Raw genomic sequence first — 24,836 nt, forward strand, 5'->3', positions numbered from 1 at the left:
TGCCAGACATATCTCCACAGCGCTGCGGAGGAAGGTCTGGCTAGTCCACACAGCATTCTGGGATAGGAGGAAAACGTGCCGGATGCACGTACTCTGTAAAATAGTCTCAGGATTTTTTTTTTTTTTTGTGTGGAACGTGTACGTAGAGAGATGAGCTCTGGAATTAAAATTGCTATTGAGTGTGTGATGAGAATTTTTTACTTGAAAAAATAAAAATAAATATAAATTGGTTGTCAGTTCTAGCTCGGATGATGTTTTCCGAATCGACCGGAGTTTAGAATGCCAACGTGAAGAAAGCGGAAGGTGAGGGACATCTGGACGAACCGGAACAATCCTGTAAATTAAACTCCTCAATAAAGACTAGGGAAAGTGGGACATCAACATTAAAATAGAAAATTTGTATTTATATATAAATTATTATAAATGTATAATATCACTCCATCAGCAGTTGGCATTTTATTTCCACAAACGGATACACTTAAAACTATATTTCACCTAAAATTGAATAAAATAAAAAGTAGGCCAAATAAATCACACTTTAAAGTGAGTTTAGGGCTTCATTTATCAGGCTTTCAGAGGCTATATATGGTTCCAGGACTTGAGCATTAGATATAGGCCTACTTATGGGAGTATATACGGGGTGAGGACTGGGGGGAAAAAATTAAATAAAAAGCAGCGGACAGCGCCCGTGGTTCGAACTCCTGACCCAGGGGCCGGTAGAGTTTGATATCTCCATTCGATAGAAGTAACCACTGAGCTACACCGCTACCGTCACTTCAGGAAGCATGTCGACCTAATAAAGCTGAGAATGAGGAAGTACAGTCAGAGGCTTTTAGAGAATCTTGGTACAGTTAAACCGGTACAAAGTGTAGGCTACAACAATCCAAATAGAACTCGCAAGTTGATATTTTAATAGGCTACTTGCAATAAAGGAAGCAAATGTTTTATTTTAAGATGGTATATGTCGGGTAATGCTGCGTTCATTGTGGGTGATCCAAGTGAATTTAGTACGCCATCTAGCGAATTTAACGATTTGTAGCATACAACAGGGAGTACAAGTTTAATTTCGGGGACTCCTGAGCACGGTATGGTCTCCTCTAAACCTATTTATATTAGAATATAATGTGCAATAACACCCTTCTTTATGAAAAGGTGAATACGTTGGCAAAATAAGTTGGGCAGTACTTTAAACAAAATTTTGCCAAAAATGAAGGAAGCTCATTACAAAACAATTAACGATAATTATCCATGTTGTAATTAGCCTACATATGTGTTTTGCAAGTGTTGCTTTTAAAAATGACTTCATTTTTATTTATTTATTTTTCAGTTTTTAAAAGAGGTGGAAAAAATCAAAATGCCTGACACCACCGCTTTTATTTGAATGCGTTCATGGCTAGTTTGGGAAAACCTGGGTTGACCTTAATAATCCAAACCACTTGACATCTGGACGTAAATGAGTGACCTCCAGCAGAACCTCCGACGGCACCAATCCCGTAAATGAAGTCGTTGATAGAGACTACGGAAAGTGGGACATCAACATTACAATGGAACATTTTATGTTGAATATCACTCCATCAGCAGTTGGCATTTTATTTCCACAAACTGATACACTACTTCATTAAACCTATATTACACTTACATTAAATAAAAAAGAAAATAGGCCAAATAAATCACACTTTAAAGTGAGTCATTTATAAGGCTTTCAAAGGCCATGACAAACGGTTCCAGGACCCAGGACGTGAGCATAAGATATAGCCTACCTTTGAGGGGTATACGGGGTGAAGAGAAATAAAACAGCGGACAGCGCCCGTGGTTCGAACTCCTGACCCGGAGGCCGTGGAACTAGATTTCATTGTTATGAGTAGAAGTAACCACTGAGCTAAACCACTGCCGTGTGCTCAGGGAACATGTAGACCTAATAAAGCTGAGAATGAGGAAGTACAGTCAGAGGCTGTTTTAGAGAATATTGGTAGGCTACAGTTAAACCGGTACAAAGTGTAGGCTGCAACAATCCAAATAAAACTCGCGAGTTGATATATATTTAGGATGTTGCCTATAAAATGTTTCCACTATGCTAAATACTGTCTTCTAATTAATTCCTGTTTGCAGGCCTGCTTATAACTGCATTACTTTCAATATAATAGGCTATACAACAGGGAGTAGCCTTGGCCACAAGTGTAGGCTAATGTCAGGGGACTCCTGAGCACAGTAGGTCTCCTCTAAACCTATATTGTATATTATAATGTAATGTGCAATACATCCTTCTTTATGAAAAGGTGGATACGTTGGCAAAAATAAGTTGTTAAAATGAGAGAAATTGAGATAAACATAAACCTAAATCTAAATCTGAAGGGAAAAGTTATGTTAGGGAGCAGGAAACAAAGGGAGACACCTTTATTCTTTACAAACCTTGGTGGGCAGTACTTTAAACGAGAGAGGAAATAGGAGGGAACAGGTTGCCAAAAAGGAAGTTCATTACAAAACAATTAACGAGAATTATCCATGTAATTAGCCTACATATGTGTTTTGCAAGTGTTGCTTTTAAAAATGACTTCAATTTTTTTTTCAGTTTTTAAAAGAGGTGGAAAAAACAAGTGCCTGACACCGTCGCTTTTATTTGAATGCGTTTATGGCTAGTTTGGGAAAACCTGGGTTGACTTTAATAATCCAAACCACTTGACATTTCAGGGACGAAAATGAGTGACCTCCAGCGGAACCTCCGGCGGCACCAATCCCGTAAATGAAGTCGTTGATAAAGACTATGGAAAATGGGACATCACAACATTAGGCCTACAATGGAACATTTTTATGTTGAATATCACTCCATCAGCAGTTGGCATTTTATTTCCACAAACTGATACACTACTTCATTAAACCTATACATTAAATAAAAAGTAAAAAGTAGGACAAATAAATCACACTTTAAAGTGAGTTTACAGCGGCATTTATCAGGCTTTCAAAGGCCATGACATACGGTTCCAGGACGTGAGCATAAGGTATAGGCCTACCTATGGGGGAGGGTGAAGAGGAAAAAAAACAGCGGACAGCGCCCGTGGTTCGAACTCCTGACCCGGAGGCCGGTAGAGTTAGGTTCAACATTTGAGGAGAAGAAGTAACCACTGAGCTAAACCGCTGCCGTTGAGATATATAACATGTAGACCTAATCAAGCTGAGAATGAGAAAGTACAGTCAGAGACTGTTTTAGAGAATCTTGGTACAGTTAAACCGGTACAAAGTGTAGGCTACAATAACAATCCAAATAAAACCCGCGAGTTGATATAGGCCTATTTTAAGATGCAGCATATAAGTTATAAAGTATTTATCTATGTTATACTGTCTTCTAATAATCAATTCCTGTTTGCAGGCCTATATAACTGGATTACTTTCAATAGATAGGCTAATTGCAATAAAAGTAGCAAATGTTTTATTTTAAGATTATTTTATAATGCTGCGTTCATTGTGGGTGATCCAAGTGAATTAAGCGCGCCATCTAGCGAACTTAACGATTTGTAGCATACAACAGAGTACAAGTGTAATGTCAGGGGACTCCTGAGCACGGTAGATCTCCTCCAAACCTATATTATATTAGAATGTAGCCTAATGTGCAATACACCCTTCTTTATGAAAAGGTGGATACGTTGGCAAAAATAATGTTAAAATGAGAGACATTGAGATATAGGCCTACATAAACCTAAATCTGAAGGGAAAAGTGATGTTAGGCTACAATGGAACATTTTTATGTTGAATATCACTCCATCAGCAGTTGGCATTTTATTTCCACAAACTGATACACTACTTCATTAAACCTATATTACACTTACATTAAATAAAAAAGAAAGTAGGCCAAATAAATCACACTTTAAAGTGAGTTTACTGCGGCATTTATCAGGCTTTCAAAGGCCATGACAAAGGCTACGGTTCCAGGACGTGAGCATACAGGGTGAAGAGAAAAAAAAACAGCGGGCGGCGCCCGTGGTTCGAACTCCTGACCCGGAGGCCGGTAGAGTTAGGTTCTAGGCTAGGCCTACTTATAGCTAATACAAATAAAAATTGAAATATGATATTCACAATTGTCGTTTTTTAAGGCTACTCTCAAATGCGTTACATTTAAAAATTATTTCAAATATGTTTTCAGTCTTTAAAAAAGGTGGAAAAAAGAAGCGAGACTTGTCTTGCTTGATTAGCTATATAAGCCAGGGGTATTCAATGTTGTTTAAACCAAGGACCCCTTTACTGTGAGAGACGGATCAGGTACCCCCTTTGTATAAAATTAAGTTGCATATTAAACCTGGCCTGCAATAACGTAAAAGGTGACCTAAAGCCTTTATACATAGCTATTTTGGCCATAGAATACTAAGCTATTTAAATAATAATCGTTGACATGATTTTATAAATCCCAGACCCCCTGTTAAAGATCTCTATTTTCTCTCTTCTATTTCTATTAAAGCCCCACCCCTTCCGTTAAAAAGATTTCTACAGGTCAACATGTCAGCTGTTAACGCTTAAATTAGACACCTAAAAACTCGGAATCAGACCAATGGACATATGGGCTATAATAAATCAATGATTGAAAAGTGAAAAAAAAGTCGAAGTAAAGTCCACTGAGCTAAATCTCCGCAGTTGGCTTGAGCGCCGAAAGAACTACAAGAAGTTCCAAAGTACATTGTTGTGTGTTTGTTTATCTAATCTTTGAAATATGATTTCTCTTCAGTGTTGACATTGTCAGATTATAAATATAAGGGACGCCTATATTATCACAGTACAGTCCTTAAAACTGACAGAAACCTTTGGTTTTGTTCATACCAGTATTTATACTTTGTGGAACCGTTGTGTTTACCTCAGTTTCCAGCCGGAGCATAACACTGGGAGCACGAAAATGGCGACCTCCTTGCTGCGGTTAGGGCGACTGGGTTCCCTCAAGGTAATAATAATTGAATTGCCTTCCAAACGTTAAACATATACTCTCTTTGTATACCCCACCGTAATAGGGACCAGGGACAGTTTTATCCGAGACAGTGGCGGTGAAATACTTGGCTCTATGCGGCTGTCTCCTTCGTACTGACCCCGAGACGTCATCTATGGATCCCAGCACCGATAAAGGGGCAATAGATGGGAGTTCTTTACCTTTACCTTAGGCACACCTGTCGTAACATTACCTCTGGGCTACTACATTTAACCAGAACTATTTCACAACCATTTCAGCATAACGCATTATCAATTTAATGCGCAAACCAAAACCTAACGGTTGGAAAAGGCTAATCTCTGAGCTTCACACGACCATGGTGGAATCTGCGAAAAACGGAGTTCACGTTAGCTGCTTTTCTGTGTACAGCACTAAGTGGCTAACCAGCTTAACACCGCATGACGAAAACAAATGTCAAGACAACGAACACTACAATTAGCATATACGTGTTCTCTTTTCTTTTAATTTAGTTTTGTCATTGTATTTGTAACTTGAAGTTGTTTTGCTATTTTATAGTGTGCGATACTTCTGTCTGGTGATAAATACATCGTGACTTAGTAAATGTCCTTATGGTTCAAATAACCAGTCAGGGATGTCTGTTTTTGGCTAATCTTGCTAATGAAATACCTAACAAATACGGTTACTTAATGACATTTCAAAGACCTTTTTTTTTCCCACAGCAGACGTGTTGACATGTCATAGTAGGAAAAGCACAGGTGTATTCAAACCCATTACTGATGGCTGCATTCCACTTAGGAGAGGTCCTGGTATTAAACCATTACTGATGGCTGCATTCCACTTAGGAGAGACCCTGGTATTAAACCATTACTGATGGCTGCATTCCACTTAGGAGAGGTCCTGGTATTAACTACTGATGGCTGCATTCCACTTAGGAGAGCCCTGATATTAAACCATTACTGATGGCTGCATTCCACTTAGGAGAGACCCTGGTATTAAACCATTACTGATGGCTGCATTCCACTTAGGAGAGGTCCTGATATTAAACCATTACTGATGGCTGCATTCCACTTGAGAGAGGTCCTGGTATTAAACCATTACTGATGGCTGCATTCCACTTAGGAGAGGCCCTGGTATTAAACCATTACTGATGGCTGCATTCCACTTAGGAGAGACCTGGTATTAAACCATTACTGATGGCTGCATTCCACTTAGGAGAGACCCTGGTATTAAACCATTATTGATGGCTGCATTCCACTTAGGAGAGGTCCTGGTATTAAACCATTACTGATGGCTGCATTCCACTTAGGAGAGGTCCTGGTATTAAACCATTACTGATGGCTGCATTCCACTTAGGAGAGGTCCTGGTATTGTGCATGCTGACTCACTGAAATATCTTACTGGGACACTTGATGGAACTGAGCCATCGTTAAGGTTATCAACTTCAGCTGTGCTTTTCCTACTATGACAAGTCAACATGTCTGCTGTGAAAAAAGGGCCATTCAAAATCATTTAAAACACAATAGAGCCACAAGCAGCGCTGCTCATTTATTTGCAACGTTGCCCTCACTGATCAATACAATCAATTCAATTCATATAGCCGGATATTCTTACCCTGACACATAATAACTTAATAAGTACATTCATACTCCTTTTGGAACAATAGCTTGTTGTCATCCAATAAAGGAAGATATATTAACATGATAGCACCCTGGATATAAAGAAGTAAACATGTAATGTTGACAAATGTCCATATACAATAGGCTATCATTGAAACTTTGGTGCCGCAAAAGAATTCAATATTACCTTAAATGTAACTGGAATTGTACAACAAAATACAAAAGAAGAGCCCCAGTAAATTGCAGTAAAATACTGTGACTGTTGGTGAAACCAACATAGCTACCACCTGGATCCAGCACATTACATGACTCCTACACCTATTAAATAAAAAAAACCTCTGTATGATAATGTAGGATGCTCTCAGGGCAACATTATATGAGTTGACTTCAACGGTAGTGAAAGGGGGCAACATCCGCAGTCCTTGTTCTGTTTTTGCGGCATTTTTCCATGTTGAATGCGGTTGCCTATGTATGTTTGGCACTCCTACCGAAAGTTGTCTGTGCTCTTCTGCAGTGTCTCCAGTTGGAGAGCTGGGGCGTCCTGAGGAGTAGCTCGGCTGCTTCCTTCTGCACTCAGGCTAAAGAGCCCGCAAAGCCAGCGAAGAAGACAAAGGCTGCTGGCAAGAGTAAGGCCATTTGATTCTTTTTCACTTTATAAAGTTTGAAATTTAGGGTTTAAAGTTTTGCTGTATGGTTGCTATTGTGTTTATGTATATATTTTACCCATTTTTTTTCTTGTACATACTATAGGTGTATGTATGGTTTAGGATTTAGTTATGCTGATTTCAATTGTAACTAATGTTTTCTTACAGTACATCAAATGTGCCTTAATATAAGTTCTAATATACGTTCTAAAATGTGTCATCCATTCCATCCAATGTTAAAATTAAGTTTGGAATTGCTTGTGTTACGGATTGTGTTTATTGTGAATATAAATAGTGTACAGTATAAATAATTATAAACCATAGTTCAGGGTTTCCCCCAGAAAAGTTGTTTAGCCCGGTGGCCAGTGTCTTTTTGTTCGACGAGGGCCCAGCTGGGGCCAGTCCCAGACTGATGGCAGCAGTAATGTAGAGCCCAATACTGTAGTTTCTGTGATAATGGACCAAATTGCGAAATTGAGAATTTAAAACGCTATTTGACAGATTCCACAGGGCCCTACATTTAAGTGCTCATATTGTGCTTTTTGGCTTTTTCCCTTTCCTTTATTGTGTTATATATCTTTTTTTGTGCACGTTATAGGTTTACAAAGTGAAAAGCGCAAAGTCTCCCCCCCAAAGAGACTCACCATCTCCAACAGAAAACACTGTTCACCAACTGCTCCAAACAGCTCTATTGTAGTCCAGCCTTTACTTCAGAGACCAACATGGTCACTTTGGAACACACGTTATAATGCTCGCCTAGCTGCTAGCGTGGCACGCCCTCATACTCTGCTTCTGACTGGCTAGTAGTCCTTACCTAGGTACTGTCAGGGCACGCCCTCATACTCTGCTTCTGACTGGCTAGTAGTCCTTACCTAGGTACTGTCAGGGCACGCCCTCATACTCTGCTTCTGACTGGCTAGTAGTCCTTACCTAGCTACTGTCAGGGCACGCCCTCATACTCTGCTTCTGACTGGCTAGTAGTCCTTACCTAGGTACTGTCAGGGCACACCCTCATACTCTGCTTCTGACTGGCTAGTAGTCCTTACCTAGGTACTGTCAGGGCACACCCTCATACTCTGCTTCTGACTGGCTAGTAGTCCTTATCTAGGTACTGTCAGGGCACACCCTCATACTCTGCTTCTGACTGGCTAGTAGTCCTTACCTAGGTACTGTCAGGGCACACCCTCATACTCTGCTTCTGACTGGCTAGTAGTCCTTACCTAGGTACTGTCAGGGCACGCCCTCATACTCTGCTTCTGACTGGCTAGTAGTCCTTACCTAGGTACTGTCAGGGCACGCCCTCATACTCTGCTTCTGACTGGCTAGTAGTCCTTACCTAGGTACTGTCAGGGCACGCCCTCATACTCTGCTTCTGACTGGCTAGTAGTCCTTATCTAGGTACTGTCAGGGCACGCCCTCATACTGTTTCTGACTGGCTAGTAGTCCTTACCTAGCTACTGTCAGGGCACACCCTCATACTGTTTCTGACTGGCTAGTAGTCCTTACCTAGCTACTGAGCATGTGCGACTCCCAACAAAGATGGAACAGAAGTGTGATGTCTCACTCTGTAGCTAAAGCGGAGAGCTCAACACACAGGGTGAAAAGAGGAGCTGCAGCAATGTGCAGTACAAGAAAAATATGGTGTTTTCTGAAAATTAAACCATGTAAACCTCTTCTGGGACAACCTCTAAATACAATTATGAACCTGAAAATGAGCATAATATGAGCACTTTAAGTCAGTGCTAAAAGCTAACTGGAGATTTTAAAATATATGATATATAAGTTTCCAACCAAGCCACCCCACTGTAACTGCAGTTTAAAAAACGACTTAAAAATACCTAAAAAAAAGAAATTCCCACTGGCTTAGGCCTGGTGGGGGGTAACTTGTGCCCAGTGGGCCACCAGGCTTAAAATACACTGGGGAAACCCTGTAGTTTATGTATTTTGATAAATGAATATTTTGTTGCTGTAAACTTAATTTTTCTGATTGGAAAATTACAGGAAATCATCTTTTATTTTTTTTCATAATAGCCTTTTTTCTCCAATAACAGTTACCCACGAGAAAGAGAAGCAGGGAAGCGGGTTTCATCCTCACACTCACTACACCCGATCTTTCCGGGTGTACTATAGGACATTCATTCATTTAACCATTGTGAAGGATGATTTCCAGTTTTGTAGAATACACTTTTCCCAGCTGTGTCCGCAAGTAATATAAGTATCCCGTTTGGACTACTGCAATGGAGTCTTGTCTGGGGTCCCCAGCAAAACCCTAGACACGCTCCAGTATGTCCAAAACTCTGCCTCCAGGGTCCTGGCAGCACAATGTTCTATTAGTTATTAAAAGTTATAATCTAGGTTTAGTTGAGATTAATACAGTCTAAGACATTTCAACATCATTGTAATTTCACAGGTTTTAGGGAACTTGGAAGTCATGCCACTTTTCTGTAAGTGTTTGTTATTATTATTATTTTTAAATTATTTTTGCGGCATTTCCACCTCTTAATGGACAGGACAGCTAGGTGAGAAAGAGGAGAGAGATGGGGGAAGACATGCAGGAAATCGTCACAGGTCGGACTCGAACCCTTGACCTGTGCGTCGAGGCATACACCTCTAAGTATATGTGCGCCTGCTCTACCCACTGAGGCAACCCGGCCACGTGTTTGTTATTATTTAACTACTCTTGTCCCATTTACCATTTTCCTCAGCAGCAGAGGCTCCAGATGACAGAGCAACCTTGCTGGCCTACAAGACAGCAGTTGCCTTCCCAGTTAAACTTTCCGAGTCTGGGCCTTTCCCAACACAGTCTCTAGGTGTAACTGAACCAGTGGCCAGCCCCGCTGCCACCGCAGAAACGATTGTAGCCGCAGCATCTGTCACTGCTGCCAGTGAACCAGCTGTTGCTGACCCAGATGTTGCTCAGGTTATGCCTGACACCGCTCCGCCTGTAGTTGACGCAGCCCCCCTAGCTGCTGAGGCCCTGGTCGATGCAAGCGGTAAAACCTCCGCACCAGACGGCACTCCAGTCGCAGCCTCCGCCACAGAGGACGCAGTCCCGGCCGCCGCAGCCTCCTCTGAGCCTGGTGATCCAGCAGCTGACGGGTCGTCCTCCTCATCGTCCAGCGATTCGGACTCAGACTCAGACTCTGACTCTGAGGACGAGAAGTCACAAGTGAAGACTGAAACCAAGACCTCGCCACCAGAGGTGTCAGAATCCACTGTGAAAGAAGTCCAAGAGGTTGCATCAGAAGTGAAACAAGACGCCAATGAAGCGAAGAAGGAAGTTCCACCGGAACCTGAAGTTACTCCCACTTGTGCTGCTGAGGCTGCAGAGGAGGCCTCTCCAGCAGCAGCAGCAGCAGCAGCAGCAGCAGCAGCAGCACCCACAGAAGCAATTCAAGCCATAGTCGAGGCTCCCAGCGTTAGCTCCGAAGAGTTAGTAGACCCCGCTCCTGAGATCGCCACTGCCACCAAAGACACCGTGACCAGCCCTGAAGTTCTGGCGGAAGCTGCGGTGGAACCTGCTCCAGAAGTAATAGAAGACGTTGCGTCTCCTGCCATCCCCGTTGCGCAAGTAGAAACTCCAGCTGAAGTTGTGATCGAGGCTGCAACTCAAGAAAAATCCCCAGCTGATGCTCCCGTAGAAACCACAGAGCCTGCCTCTGCCCAAGCCCTTGGAGAAGCTGCCGAAGCCCCCTCAGAAACTACTGAAGCTGCCCCTGTAGAAGCTGCTGCAGAGCCTGTAGAAGCTGAAGCTGCCCCCACTGACGTGGCTGCCGAGGCTGCAGCTGAAGTTTTGGCCCCCGTGGAGAGCACCGAGGAGCTGGTGGACCCTGCTCCAGTCATAGCTGAAGCTGCCCCCACTGAAGCGGCTGCCAGGGCTGCAGCTGAAGTTTTGGCCCCCGTGGAGAGCACAGAGGAGCTGGTGGACCCTGCTCCAGTCATAGCTGAAGCTGCCCCCACTGAAGTGGCTGCTGAGGCTGAAGCTGCCCCTGTAGAAGCTGCTGCAGAGCCTGTAGAAGCTGAACCTGCCCCCAGTGAAGTGGCTGCCGAGGCTGCAGCTGAAGTTTCGGCCCCCGCGGAGAGCACCGAGGAGCTGGTGGACCCTGCTCCAGTCGTAGCTGAAGCTGCGGGAGAGGAGCTGCAGGCGGAGTCCCCTGTTGAACCATCTGAGGGTACACACTTCACCACAATATTCCTCAAATCTCTACCTCTCCCTTTCCTATTTATGGAGCTTTGAGCCCATACAGATGACCATACTTTTCTCTCTATCTTTTTCACAACACAGTCTGTGTACTGTTAGTTAACCAGGTGTCAACTCCCTCACATACAGTAGTTGCTGTTGCTTTCACAGCTTTTTAATATCATCCCTGGATTATTTTAAATATCCTTACGTTTAGCTTCTGTTCCATCACTATGACATCTAACATCCCATTGCCCTGATTTTGAGTTTGTTTTGCATGAGGTAGATGTAGTGTGCACGTACTTTAACCAGGGCTTTGTGACGTATTTCATTTCCCTAAGCATTTTCTGCATTCTTCTATTTCTTGAACATTTGCTTTTTCTATTGCTTGCATTCTACTAATTGAAGTTTTTCTTTGACCCTGCCTTACAACTATGCTGTTGCTGTCAACGTATAATCAAGGAGGTGTTGCTTGTGCCACTAATTCTGCTCATGTTTCTGCCTTCTTCCCCACTTTTAGTGACTCAGGAATCTACCACCTGTCTTTATTTTAACCCCCCTATATTTCTCTCATAGTTGACTCTTTTTGATATTTTGCAAACTTTGACTCATTGTTGTCGTTCATAATGTCTCTTTTTGTATGAAATATGGTTACAGGTTTTAATGTTAAGGTGATAAATAATGCCATTGTTCGGATTCATTGTGCCAGGTAATGTTATTGCTAACGGTAATGTTAGAGTGCACATGGTCGTACTGGGTTAGGGTTACAGTGAAGATGTGTTAAAAGGCCTCCTGTCCCTGACAGAAGCTGGGAGTGGTTGGAGTCAGAGGAGGTATTTCAGGAAGCAGGATTACACAGTTACCGAGATGTTTAGAAAACAAATCCTTCGATCATAGTCATAATATGAGTATTCTATGTCCAACTGATTAGCAGCTCCCAACCAGTGCTAACCAATGATTAAGATCCTAATTACAAATGCATTCCTGCAACTACAGCCCTTTGTTACACTTTTTTTGCCCCAACACTTCTCTGACCAACTGGGTAATTATGCTTCCTGGTCAACACCCTCCTCACACTGGTCAATAATTTTACCATTTGTTAAATTCCTCTTCTTTTTTTTTTAAAAACTTTGTGCATCTGTTCTTTACCTGGAAGCCTGTGGGATAAGCATGGTTTTGATTAATGAAAATATGTCTTCAATTTATGTATCTGTGATTGTGAATGTTTTTTTTTCACTGCCTCACATGTTTATAACCTTATTGTCACAGCATGCTCAGGAGGTTTTTCCAGACCAATTTAGATGTCAAAGTAAATTAAAGAACATTATGCACCTGTTTAATCAAAAGCATCAAAGCCTAGTTTCCAACCCACACTTTGATTTTGACTTTGTGCCCTTTTTTAAAATCCATTTCATGTGTGCCTCTGCCAGTATCTTTATTGTTTCTAGTAGGAGCTGTCTCTATTGTCTGCAAGCATGTTAACCTTCACATACTTTTCCCTCACAAACACGATCCTTGAGGCTTTTCACACCAGTGTGTCTCCACACTGTTGGGGGTAATGAGGCCTACCGCCATAGGAAATGCCCCACAATAAACCACCTTTGTCAGCAGGTGTGAATATGTAAATAGGCTGTTGCTTAAAAATCTTTGAAGATATTTACAAAGTAAGCCACATTTTTATTCTCATTTTATGGCTTATTAGAAATGCCTAGACCAAGTGGTAACTACAGCTTGTGTTGCCTGAAAATCATTAACCGTGACAAGGACAGAGGATAACCTTGTGCTATGTTTGTTGTAATGCACGAACTGCTGGAAGAGTTTTACCCAGCTTGCTTACATGCCTTTTTTGTTTCTTTCCCTCCTTGTGCAGAGGCTCCAGCGGCGGCACCTCCAGAGCCCGATGAGCCTTTTGACAACAGCACTTATAAAAACTACCAGCACCACAACTACACCCCCTTCACATTTGCAGACCTGGATGTAGAGATGGCCAAGTTCCGTCTCCCGCAGCCCTCCTCCATCAGACACTAGAAGAGTTGGCCTGGCTGCAAACTGTTAATGTTGCTGAGAGATAATGGTGATGGTGTTGTACCTTTTTATGATGATTATCCCCTCGACTGTCAGATCAGCATGACATTCTGCTGTTAAATGTTATATTATTAAAGAACACAAATGAGAAATGAAGTCTGTTTTTGTCTGGCATGATTGTGTTTTGTCTTATATAAAGGAATAATCATAAGGGAAAGGCACAGATCAAAAGCTTCTTTTATGCTGTTTTTCTGCCTTAGGCGGGTCATTTGAATAGAGCTGAGTGTGCAAGTGGTTTATCGGTGTTTCTATTTTAATTATACAATTTTCCCCACTCCCTTAGCCTGCCTGCTTGCACATAATGTCCTAATTATCATAGCTATATGCATTCTTTAAGGGGTAAACAGTCTGCATATATTGTTCTGTTTGTGTATTAATGTGTATTTAATAAGAATATGCATAAAGGAGTGTAAAGGTGGAGATATACAGTACATAGAAAATGTGTTATGTAAACGGGGGCAGTGAATAGCGTTTGCCAAGCAAAAACCCAGGAGGGCGAGGGACAGGCAGCAGGACGTCATGTCTCCGCCCACCTTGTAAATATGCATGAGCCGAGCGCTCCTGCGTGCCCTTACGCGATGACGCAACGCGACAACTGCGGGTCCCGATTGCTGCAGCCGCTTGTCAGTGTGACGAAGATTGGCACTCAGGTAAGCTGTCACTCAAAATCCCTCTTTTTCCGTTCCCTATCAATCAAACAATCTGGGCCGCACGCAAAAATGCCCCGGGGCGAGGAGCGCGGACCTAGTCAGAGCAGCGGAGGGTGTTTTTTGAAGGGAAGCAGAAGCGGCAGAGCTCCGGGAATAAAAAAAAAATCTGTATACACGGGAGGGGGGGGGTAAAAAATATGTCGGCGTTTTTGGGGCAGAGGAGGATTGTGGAAAAGCAAAAGGCGAGAGCTAGAAACGAGGCCCGACAGTTGTAATGTTAGCGCTGAGGGGAGGGGAAGGAGAGGGCAGCTGTCCCCGCTTGATTGATTGACTGATGTGGGAAGGATTTGAGGATCAACCGGGGCTTGCCTGGTGTGAAGCCACTACTTCTTAATATCATTGCAGACGAATTACTATATAATGCTGGCAAGAAATGCATATTCATTTAAAATGTTAATTCAAAAATGCTAACGCTCCTGGAGCTGTTTTGTTATATGGGCAAAGGACTCGCTTCGTATTAATCCGCAGCGGAGTCTTTTTTTGTACCTGGCTAGCTAGGTTAGCTTGTTTTTTTGGCAGTGACCCCCCCCCCCCCTTGCTAAATATGGCGCTACACATTTGGCCTCATCGTACCAGCATGAGAAACATTTTTAAGTTAACAGTTAGCTAACGTTACCATACTAACGTTAGCAGTAGCTCGGCCAGACGGTTGCTCTTTTGAGTTAACCTTAGATTGGGTTCGCGAGCTAACTCCAATGTAGCTTTAACGTTACAGGCTAGCTAATAAATATTGTGGGGAAGAAAACAATGCTTACTCCCACCGAGCTGCTTTGTCTGAGAATAACACTAACGTTATGTTAGTTCAAGGATAGTTAGCTTATGTTAGTCCAAAGGATTTTGTAAACTTTTATCTCCCCTTGCCGCCACGAACGGTGGGCAGCTAACACAGGGCTAAAAGCTAACGTTAAGTTTATCGTGGTGGGTGTGTTAGCAGTTGCAGGGTAACATAATAGGGTCATAAGCTCACTATTAGGCTATAACAACGCACCTCGGGGTCGGTATATCCATCTCCTCTTTGTTCTTTAAGACCGGTATGAACAGAAGTGTTTATGGACGTTGAGGAGATATAACGTTAACGTTGTTGAAATCAATTACACCACGCAGTCCCTTCATATAACGTTAACGTTACTCAGTGTATTTTTTTCCTGCGGATGGCCCCACTTTTTCTTGTTTTGCCCAGACGTGTGTGCATATCAGCGCAGAACATTAAACATTTGAGTTTTACATGATATTTTTGTTCTCATTACTTCCGATTATTTTTTTTCCTACATGTCCTTCAAAGGCTGCATTTTATTATCATGTTTGACTTATTTTAGAGGAAATATTTGATCATAAGTCAGTGTGTAATGCTTACCCAACGTAAGGTTACATTAATAAGCCTTTATGTTCAAATAACAATTATTTGTAGTATAAAAGTAAGCTTGTATGTTCTTGTCACACCCACCTGTTTACAAAGCTTACGATAATCTTTCATTCTGACAGTATGCCGGTTTGGCTACATTATTATATTAAAAGTTTTCCTGCCTACACTTCAGGCATCTCTTACAGGTAGTCTAACTGGAACTTTGTGTATTGTGTAGGTTGGCCACCTGTCCCTGCTCTCTATAATGCCCCAGTGTTTGCAGCAACTGCAGTGAACGTGATGGCAGCCCAGTCGGTTTCCATAGACAAGTACCCAAAGGGAGAGCAGCAGGTGGGTGAGATGGTGAAATTCGGTCTGGACTTGGATGCCTACATAACTTGCTGGCTGAATAACTGGCTGAACTGCACTTTTTTGCTTCCCCCCCACCCCCCCAAAAAATAATTAACCACAACAGTCAAAAGGACAGTGTTCATAATAACACCTAAATCTTTCAGGCTACAACCTTCAGTATTCTGCCCATGGATCATCCAGTTATTTTTAGTGGTGATAAGTCAGCCTGGATCCCCAAACAAAGGGAAACACTTTATGCCTGTAATACTAGAACACAAGCAATGTTAATGCTATTACATCAGTTTTAGTAATCTGTTGGCGGCATGCTTAATACACCACTGTATTAGAGACACTGATGCAGTATAGAGCTCCTTTTCTGTCAAGTATTTCTATGCCTGAGTTTATGTAAATTGCTTACAAAACATCATTATTCAAGTGCCAAATTTGGGGGTGTCGAGAGCTGAGAACCATCTATGACTAATGAGAAATTTTCCACCCCAAGCAAGTGATTATTTTTAGCTACTTTTGTGCTCAATCTCATTCATTGTTGGTCTCAGTCACATGGTTAGGGATGGGATTTATGCTCCTGGAAGGGATCCTGGGTAGGCAGGCACGGTGTGAAAATGTGTGAAAGTAAAGAAAAGAGAACTTGGCTCCTAATCAACGAATGTGCCTCGAGTGGAGTGTTGCAGAGGCTACAGTCACATTTGAATCTGTTCTTGCATTTATATTAGGCTATGTGTGCAAACACACAGGTTCCGGATTATATTCCTAGTTGCAGTCGTTTCACCTGATATGTTTTTGTTTAGGTCTGCATTGCAATTTGAACACAACACTGACTGGATGTAGTCTAGCAATAGTGTGCTCACAGAGCAATGTCAAAGAGACTTGAGGGCATGAACGAATGCAGACACTGTAATTGCATCTGTCCACAGGAGATGCATAAGTCAATCTTTGGTCAAAAGTACTCAAGTGCATCAAAATAAACTCTAATCAAAGAGTGCAGGTGATTGGCAGTGGCTGATACTGGACTAAAAACTCATGACACGACCAATACCTCTTTCTTTCTTGGTGTTGGTCACAGTAAAAGAAGTCTTCATTCTTACAGAAATTAAAAATAAAAACAATAGTCTTGTAGTAAAAATGCACAGTTTTTTTTAGACCATGTCCTCATGACTTTGTAAAGGGTTAATATTGAAGCAAGGCTCTGTGTTAAGCTTTGCCCTCCAGCTCCTCTTGGTCTTCACATGATGTCTTTATGTCTCTCATTCTCCGCCTTTCTCTTTACCTCTTCTGTCAGTTTCTGTCCCCTTTTCAGCTTCTGTCACTCTGTTGCTTTCTTCTTGTCACGTCTTTGTTTTCTCTTTTCCCGCAGATGCAAGGTGTGAATGTGATAAAGGTAGGCGACGATTCCGAGCAGAAGTTTTTAGAGGGGACGTTGGCAGAGGCGCCCAGCCCGGCACCCACAGAGCCACAGACACCCATGGACGCGGACAAAGCATCCATATATCGGTAGAGCTAATTCTGCGTGTGTTTGTTAATGTGGAAAACCCAGAACACCCCTCTATTCCTAAATCTGTGTTCTTCTCTTTCCCTTCCTTAACTTAGTACTAAACTATCACTAGAAAGGTCCGATGGTTTTTATGACAAGTCCTCCCCTTTGTTCATGTGACTGAAATATTGCTCTCTGGCATTTGAAATGTGAAAGTTGTTTACATTTTATTTTCTGATGCATTTTTGTTCATGTTCACACTGCCCACTTACAGTCTAATCAAACATGTCACATGGTCTCACAAAAAGTGACTATTATTAAGTGTTAGTAATCTAACAATCGGTTAATACAGCAGTTTATCTTCACTTCATTTTGACATGCTAGGGTACCTGTCAGCACCTGTTACACTTAATGTACACTTAATGTCTCTGTTTTTGCATGTTGGAAGCCATGTTCTCTTACTGGGAAGAAAGAATAATATGTTCTTTGAAATGGAATTTAGCAACTTTTCCTGTTCTTTTGTGTACTTGTGTGTTTGCACGCCTTCCACAGGCATCCCCTGTTCCCCCTCCTGGCCCTGCTGTTTGAGAAGTGTGAACAGTCCACGCTGAGCTCTGATTGCATCACCTCGGCGAGCTTCGACGTGGACATTGAAAACTTTGTCCGCTGTCAGGAGAAGGAGGGCAAACCTTTCTTCAGCGAGGACCCTGAACTCGACAACTTGGTGAGATACCTCTGCATGTCAACTATTTCAACGGAGAACTCCATAGATAGATACTCTGCATGTTGGGGGTAGAAATATTTAGATTTCTGGTTGCTGATTTTCATTTTGGTGAAGGAGGGTTTTTTTTTCACCATTTTTACACACTACTCTGGCCCGTAATTCGCCCTAAGTATTTCAACTATTTCAATGGAGAACTCCATACTTAGAGTGCATTTGCATGTAGTTGGCAGCATAAATGGTTCAAAAAAAGAAACCGAATAAAACGGCTTGTTAAAACGTGTGTGGAATGCAGGAGAAGTCCCAATACTATAAAATTATAAAAAAAAGAGCATGCACAGTTTTGGCCTGACACAGACAACATTAAATAATCAGGTTTGACTGTTGGTAATTTCCCACTGTAGGTTCAGGACCTGTTGGACCCTCAGCTCCCATTTACATCAAGTGAAGGTTTCTAGTTTAGACTAATAACATGAGCACGTGACTGAAAAACAGTTTTAGGTCTTTAGGTATTTGTCACAACCAAAACAGAGGGACATGAGGTATTTCACAAAGAAATACAAAATGCAACCCCTAACTCACTCCGTCACTATTCAGAGACTTTTAACCTCAGCAGCACAGTGAGATGCGGTCCCGTCCACTGCTGTCGCCGCTTACCTAATAATTCAGTTCAGCACTTGAGTGATGCTTACTGCCGCATCACGTCGTGCAAATACTAATATTGCTTAAATGTGAGTATTATAATAAAATATTTTAAAATTCAGATAACGTTACTTGGTAAATTCTTTTCTCAGGCTTCAAATCCACAGTTTTTGCATTACATGACTGTGAAGATGGCGTTACATTTTATCCTATGTGGTATTAAAATGTCTTAAATGTACCCTGGTGAACCCTGCAACACAGGTATGAAAACGTAAAATACGGGGATAAAATGGAAAACCCATGCAAGCAACAGTACATCAAAGAGGAATGAAAAGTATAAAATGAAGTAAGACAGAAGTAGGCAAAAACTAAAGTAAGACTGATTTTCTAGGTTAAGTATCCTCAACATCAGACCTTTTTAGAGGACACACAAATGGACAAACATTCAGCTTGAGAAGACTGTAGACTGCAACAAACTTCTTTTTTTATTATTTCCTTCTGACCTCTAGATGGTGAAAGCCATCCAGGTGCTGCGGATCCACCTGCTGGAGCTGGAGAAGGTGAGTGACCTGTGTAAGGACTTCTGCAGCCGCTACATCGCCTGCCTCAAGACTAAGATGAACAGCGAGACTCTGCTGAGTGGAGACCCCGGGAGCCCGTACTCCCCCGTACAAGGACAGGTCCAGGGCTTTTCACCTACCAAGACTCCGGTATGGACTGTAGGTGGACAATACACATCACCACTAGGGATGCACCGAATCCAGGATTTGGCTTCGGGTTCGGCCGAACATTGGGCTTTTTTACGGGGTTCAGTTTCTGCTGAACCTAAGAATTTTTTTCCACCGAACCCTACGCTTGTACTACGCACGCTACGCTGTTCGACGTAATGATGGCGCCGTTGATTACGGGAAGGTGTTTACGTAGGTGGAGTGTTCAATGCAGCAGGCTGTGAGAAAGTGGTGGCGAGGACCCTAAACAATACACAACATGGCCGCTGTTACAACATTTGGTATGAAACATCTGAAAGAATACGAGTTGTGCATGAAGGAATCTCCAGACAGCAGCCAGAATGCAGCAACTTCAGGTACGGCAAAGGAAGGACAGTCCCAGCTAAAAACTGGTGTTAACCAGACGACCATTACCAGCTTTGAAAAATACACTGCTGTGGAAGTTGTTGACTTCATGAATGTGTTTACTGTGTTAATGGACTGAGGATGGGAGGAGGAGTCGGTATTCCGTTTCGGATTCGGCAGAATCGGTAGTCGGCCGAACCCCACAAATCTGGATTCGGTGCATCCCTAATCACCACTAAACACATTTGGGTCCAAGAATCAACTATCACAAATAGTTGGATTTGTTATTGTCTTCAGTGACAATGTTGATTTGATTCTTTGCATTTATGTTTTCAGCCTATTTTATTGCTCTAACCTGTTACACAGTATTAGCAAGTTCAAAATCAATGTGCTCTAAAATTAGAGCCATCAACATGGAAAACATATGACTTTGGTCCACTCTGTGTTGCATGCTCTATGTTCTGCAGACCCCCAGCTCTATCTCAGGGACCATCAGTCCCCAGGGTCAAATTGTGGTGCCAGCCTCAGCCCTGCAGCAAGGGAACGTTACGGTAACAGCAGTCAACCCCAGCCAGATGGTTGCAGGTATGTCACCATGGCATACAACCCCTCCCTCAGGTACTATACTGGATGACTGCAGCTGACATGTTGTCATGTACCAGTGGGGCACTTTGATCAGAGCGTGCGTGTGTGCGTGTGTGTGTGTGTGTGTGTGCGTGTGTGTGTGTGTGTGTGTGTGTGTGTGTGTGTGTGTGTGTGTGTGTGTGTGTGTGTGTGTGTGTGTGTGTGTGTGTGTTAATTCCAGGTGGCACAGTGTACCAGCCTGTTACAGTCGTCACTCCTCAGGGCCAGGTGGTAACACAGGCTCTTTCTCCCGGGACAATACGCGTCCAAAACAATCAGGTTGTACATCTCTCTTTGACTCTGATTCTGGTGTTTATTCGAAATCAGTGGTTTCTAAAGTTGAAAGTTGTTGGCAATTCATTCATCGTTTTTAATATTGAAATTGTGTGGAAAAGCGTTCAAATGTGAGCAGAACAGTGTGTTACTGGGGACATAAACAAACAGAAAGGTGGCTAAATGAACGTCTGTCTGCTCAGCTCCAGCTGCAGTTTCACCAGGACTTAAACCTCTTTAATCACGACGACAACTCAACCAAGAACAAACGTGGCGTTCTACCCAAACACGCCACCAATGTCATGCGCTCGTGGCTCTTCCAACACATCGGGGTAAGTCTGTGTGAATTACCTGTCATTTAGCGGACTCTTTTATCCAGAGCGACTTCCAATTAAGTGCTTTCAACTTTGAAGGTGCAAACAGACAGCAAGTAGTAAGAGCAAGTACATTAGCTTTAAATAAGCAAAGCTACAAAGAGTCCTGATGTCAATAGGGAGCTCATTCCGCCATTTAGGAGCCAGGATATCAAACAGTCGGGATTTTGTTGAGTGTTGTCCCTGGTTGGCTGATGCAGAGCGGAGTGGGTGGGTTGGGGTGTAGGGTTTGACTATGTCCTGGATGTATGCTGGGGCTGATCCGTTGGTGGCCCTGTAGTCAAGTACTAGTGTCTTGAAGCGGATGTGGGCAGCAACTGGTAATCAGTGAAGAGAGCGGAGGAGCGGTGTAGCGTGAATCAAATCTTTTCCTGTGTAACTCTTCAATTCTTAACAAAACACTAATGCATTTCTTCCCCCGTTCTCTTGTGTAGCACCCGTATCCAACAGAGGATGAAAAGAAACAGATTGCCACTCAGACAAACCTGACACTTCTGCAGGTCAACAACTGGTGAGTGTGGCCCACAAAGGCACAATCCAGTACCATTAAAATGCGCCATCCCAACGTAATGTCCGGCCAAGGACGTCGTCCTGTCATTCCCTTTTCTACCCACTGTGGAAAACTTTAACTGGTCGGTCGGCTGATTGTCTGCCCACACTCCTGAAGAGATGGAAGTTTACCTGCTGTCTTTTAAAGGCTGTGATGAACCGTTTCTGCTTCTACTTGCTACATTTGATTCTGAAAAAAATTTTTTGGATAACAGATTGGCGTCCGACATCCCGTCCAATCCTAATGGTAGATTATGATTTCATCACAGCCTGTCAGGACTAGAGGTGTAAAAGGTCTGCTACACCTGTAAGAAACTACAAACGCACACCTTTCATCCAGTGGCGTCACAGATCTGAGCTGTCTTGTGTCTCCAGGTTTATAAACGCACGGAGGCGGATCCTGCAGCCCATGTTGGACGCCAGCTCCTCTGAGACACCCAAATCCAAGAAGAAGACGCCTCAGAACCGGCCACTGCAGCGCTTCTGGCCTGACTCCATCGCCACAGGGGGAGGCAGCCAGCAGCAAGTTACCATGCCAGACGGTACGCAGCAGTGATTTCTATGTACAGTTTGTATACAAGTTCAATAGAAACTAAAATTAAATAATAATGAAAGTCTTTATCCTGTGTGTCTTCTACACCAAAACACAATGCCAGTAAGAGGTATAACAAGACGTGTATTTCACTTAGTGTGTTTGTGTATTTGAGATTAATTTAGAGATGCCAACAAGTTGTCTGCCTCAAACTACAGCTGTAAAACACAGTATGCGGTTTGTTAGACATTGTCAAATTGACAGTCTTACGTATATAGTCTTACGTATATAGTCCTGGTGAAATGTGTGTAAAAATACATATGAATATCCTTCCTCTTTGTCATTTCAATAAGTCCCGTAGAATATGGGACTTATTGAAATGACAAAGAGGAAGGATATTCCTTCTCGGAAGATCTTCCTAGACTCGGGTCTACGCAAAGGTTGACAGGTACCAACAAGAACTATACTAATTATTGAACCTGTCAGTCACACAGGGGAAAACCCAGGAGGAGTGTTACAGCAGGAAATAAGATGATGCAAATGAAAGTAACAGAAGGGTGGCACTGAACTGTGTTGATGACAATTTTGGTAGAGTTGAAGATAAGATCCTCACTATTAAAGTAGTGGGGAACTGGAATTCAATACCTACAAACATTAGGGACTTAAGAACGGTCAGTGTTTAAAACCAGTCTCAAGCTTCAGCTAAAGTAAGCACAAAAGTGTCACCTTCAGTGATTTGACCTATATTTATTGTGTTTGTTATACTGATCCTGTCTCTCGCACTAATGGATTTTTATGTATTTGCTGTTTTTTCTGATACCTGCCAAAGAACATCAGATGCAAGTTAGCTGCAGGATAACTCTGGTGCAATGACTTTTACATTACATGTCATTTAACGTCATTTTTTTTTTTAATCTAAAGCGACTTCCAATTGCTATAAATGGCGGTTGTCATACGTCAGGGTTAAGTGTCTTGCTCAGGGGTACGTTGGTTGATGTATCGCAGTGGGAATCAAACCCGGGTCTCCCGCACCAAAGCCATGTGTCGTATCCACTGCGCCATCACCACCCTTATTAGTGATATTGGAAGATTGATCTTCTTATGGCTTTAAAGTGCAACTGAAATGGAATAGTATATCTGCTCTGTAAAGCAGATGAGCACACTGAGCCAGACAGCAGCCACAACAACTCCCAACTCACTATGCTAACCTAATAATAACTTGTTCTGCACCTTAGCTTGTTGAGCAAGCCACCAAACAAAACATTCCACCGGGGGCCAGTTTGCAGGCTAGATAAGTTTATGAGCTGCTCGGCTTTCGCTCTCAACAAAATGAATATTTTTGTAGAGGTATTACCTTGTTTTTTTTGTTTTTTATTTTTGAAATCGCTTCAACGTGCACTAGTTATAGGCTTTTCAATCCGTAATTCTTTCCTCTCGTTCCCAGGTACAATGGTGACGATGAACATGGAGGGTCTGCAGAGCCTGACGTCGGACGGCGCCACACTGGCGGTACAGCAGGTGATGATGGGAGGCCACAGTGAAGACGAGTCGGGGGACAGCGGCGATGAGGATGACGATGCAGACATGGCCGGGCTGGGCCTGGACAACAGCGACTCATTGCAGTAGAGGACACACTCCCTCACACTCTGATCTACACATACACGGCCTTGCAAAAGTATTCATCTCCCGTTTTTCTGACATTTTTCCCCCTATTTTGTTTCCATTACAACCTGTAATTTAAACATTTTTATTTGGATTACATGTAATGGCCCTACAGAAAGTAGTACAAATTGGTAAAATGAAAAGAAGAAGAAAAAAAACTCACCAAAAGGCCTGTTGGACACAAAGGCCCCCTCCAGACAAAAGTACAAAAAGTTTAAAGTATGTAAGAACAATCTGCCATGATTAATATTTTCTTTAACATGGTTTTCACATAAAAAGTCAGGGCTGGAATCATCTCTTATCAGAATGTAGGTGCATCTCACTTCTTAAAGGTTTTCTAAGCCATGTTGGGTGATGGCACTTCTTGTTGACGTTCAAAGTATCGTCAAACAAAACGGAGGCAAGCTCGCCCCTCCCTCCTCCTCATACCGTCCCCTCCTTTCCGCACACTAACCCCCCAACCCCCACCACCCACATCCTTCTTGTTGGTTATTGGCTGGAACACTGTTTATGTTTGGTGGTGCTGTTTGGCCAGTTTGTTTTTGTTGGCGTTTGTGGACCCTGGGCTGTCTACAGAGACCGCGCTATTTTACAGGGGACAGGCAGCTAGTGGATAGCGAGATGTTTTCTGTATGTGACAAAAAAATGTTCTAGCCTAAAAAACGCGTGACATCGCTTAGAGCACCTTTAAATTGGAACCCCGGCTCCTCCACTTGCCTCCCTTCCTCGCGTCTCAGTCCGTCCCACTGAGGAAGCACAGGAGAGACACAAGGAAATCACGGGAGGAGAGAGGAAACAAGTTTTTAGAGGGATGAGACGTCCTTTCCTCTGAAGTGTCACGTGAATTTGTCAGCTGAATGGGTGGAGTTAGCAACTCCTTCAGCTGCACGGCTTCTGGGAAGGATGCTCTCGTATATCTGTGCTTATAGGTCCTCAGAGATCCATCCTCTGTCCTCGCTCCTCGGGGCAGGAATAAGAGCTTTGAGACGGCCTTCACCGAGGAGGGACAGAACAACTTCCGGTTCAGCCGAGGACCTATCAA

At 42.8% G+C, this 24,836-nt stretch overlaps 2 protein-coding genes across 9 annotated transcripts; both read left to right on the top strand.

The window, feature by feature from the left end:
• The first annotated feature begins 4,503 nt into the window (after positions 1–4,503).
• Positions 4,504–13,545, top strand: ndufv3 (NADH:ubiquinone oxidoreductase subunit V3). Of its 3 annotated transcripts, none has more exons than XM_039817736.1 (5): positions 4,504–4,668; positions 4,843–4,921; positions 7,055–7,166; positions 9,890–11,356; positions 13,235–13,545. In XM_039817736.1, the coding sequence occupies exons 2-5, from the start codon at positions 4,877–4,879 to the stop codon at positions 13,390–13,392; spliced, it is 1,782 nt and encodes a 593-aa protein (XP_039673670.1). In that variant the 5' UTR covers positions 4,504–4,668; positions 4,843–4,876; the 3' UTR covers positions 13,393–13,545. The 3 variants fall into 3 exon arrangements, with proteins under 3 accessions (XP_039673670.1, XP_039673671.1, XP_039673672.1); XM_039817737.1 differs by having other exon boundaries at positions 4,504–4,658; XM_039817738.1 differs by having other exon boundaries at positions 4,505–4,668; positions 9,893–11,356.
• Positions 13,546–14,031: 486 nt separating this feature from the next.
• pknox1.1 (pbx/knotted 1 homeobox 1.1) lies at positions 14,032–24,340 on the top strand. 6 transcript variants are annotated; one of them, XM_039818156.1, is made up of 11 exons: positions 14,032–14,099; positions 15,740–15,852; positions 17,228–17,364; positions 17,897–18,068; positions 19,217–19,426; positions 20,248–20,365; positions 20,586–20,683; positions 20,881–21,009; positions 21,486–21,562; positions 21,976–22,142; positions 23,577–24,340. In XM_039818156.1, the coding sequence occupies exons 2-11, from the start codon at positions 15,802–15,804 to the stop codon at positions 23,756–23,758; spliced, it is 1,341 nt and encodes a 446-aa protein (XP_039674090.1). In that variant the 5' UTR covers positions 14,032–14,099; positions 15,740–15,801; the 3' UTR covers positions 23,759–24,340. The 6 variants fall into 6 exon arrangements, with proteins under 6 accessions (XP_039674090.1, XP_039674091.1, XP_039674092.1 ...); XM_039818157.1 differs by having other exon boundaries at positions 19,217–19,417; XM_039818158.1 differs by having other exon boundaries at positions 20,248–20,398; positions 23,577–24,339.
• Positions 24,341–24,836: the final 496 nt, after the last annotated feature.

The sequence above is a fragment of the Perca fluviatilis genome, chromosome 12 (assembly GCF_010015445.1).
Source record: "Perca fluviatilis chromosome 12, GENO_Pfluv_1.0, whole genome shotgun sequence".
NCBI classification, from domain to species: Eukaryota; Metazoa; Chordata; class Actinopteri; order Perciformes; family Percidae; genus Perca; species Perca fluviatilis.

Coding starts and splice junctions, on each gene's coding strand:
- ndufv3 (XM_039817736.1), top strand. CDS start 4,877: ATGGCGACCTCCTTGCTGCGGTTAGGGCGACTGGGTTCCCTCAAG. Junction 4,922..7,054: donor GGCGACTGGGTTCCCTCAAG/GTAATAATAATT, acceptor GCTCTTCTGCAG/TGTCTCCAGTTGGAGAGCTG. Junction 7,167..9,889: donor GACAAAGGCTGCTGGCAAGA/GTAAGGCCATTT, acceptor CATTTTCCTCAG/CAGCAGAGGCTCCAGATGAC.
- pknox1.1 (XM_039818158.1), top strand. CDS start 15,802: ATGGCAGCCCAGTCGGTTTCCATAGACAAGTACCCAAAGGGAGAGCAG. Junction 19,427..20,247: donor CCAAGACTCCGGTATGGACT/GTAGGTGGACAA, acceptor TATGTTCTGCAG/ACCCCCAGCTCTATCTCAGG. Junction 21,563..21,975: donor CTTCTGCAGGTCAACAACTG/GTGAGTGTGGCC, acceptor TTGTGTCTCCAG/GTTTATAAACGCACGGAGGC.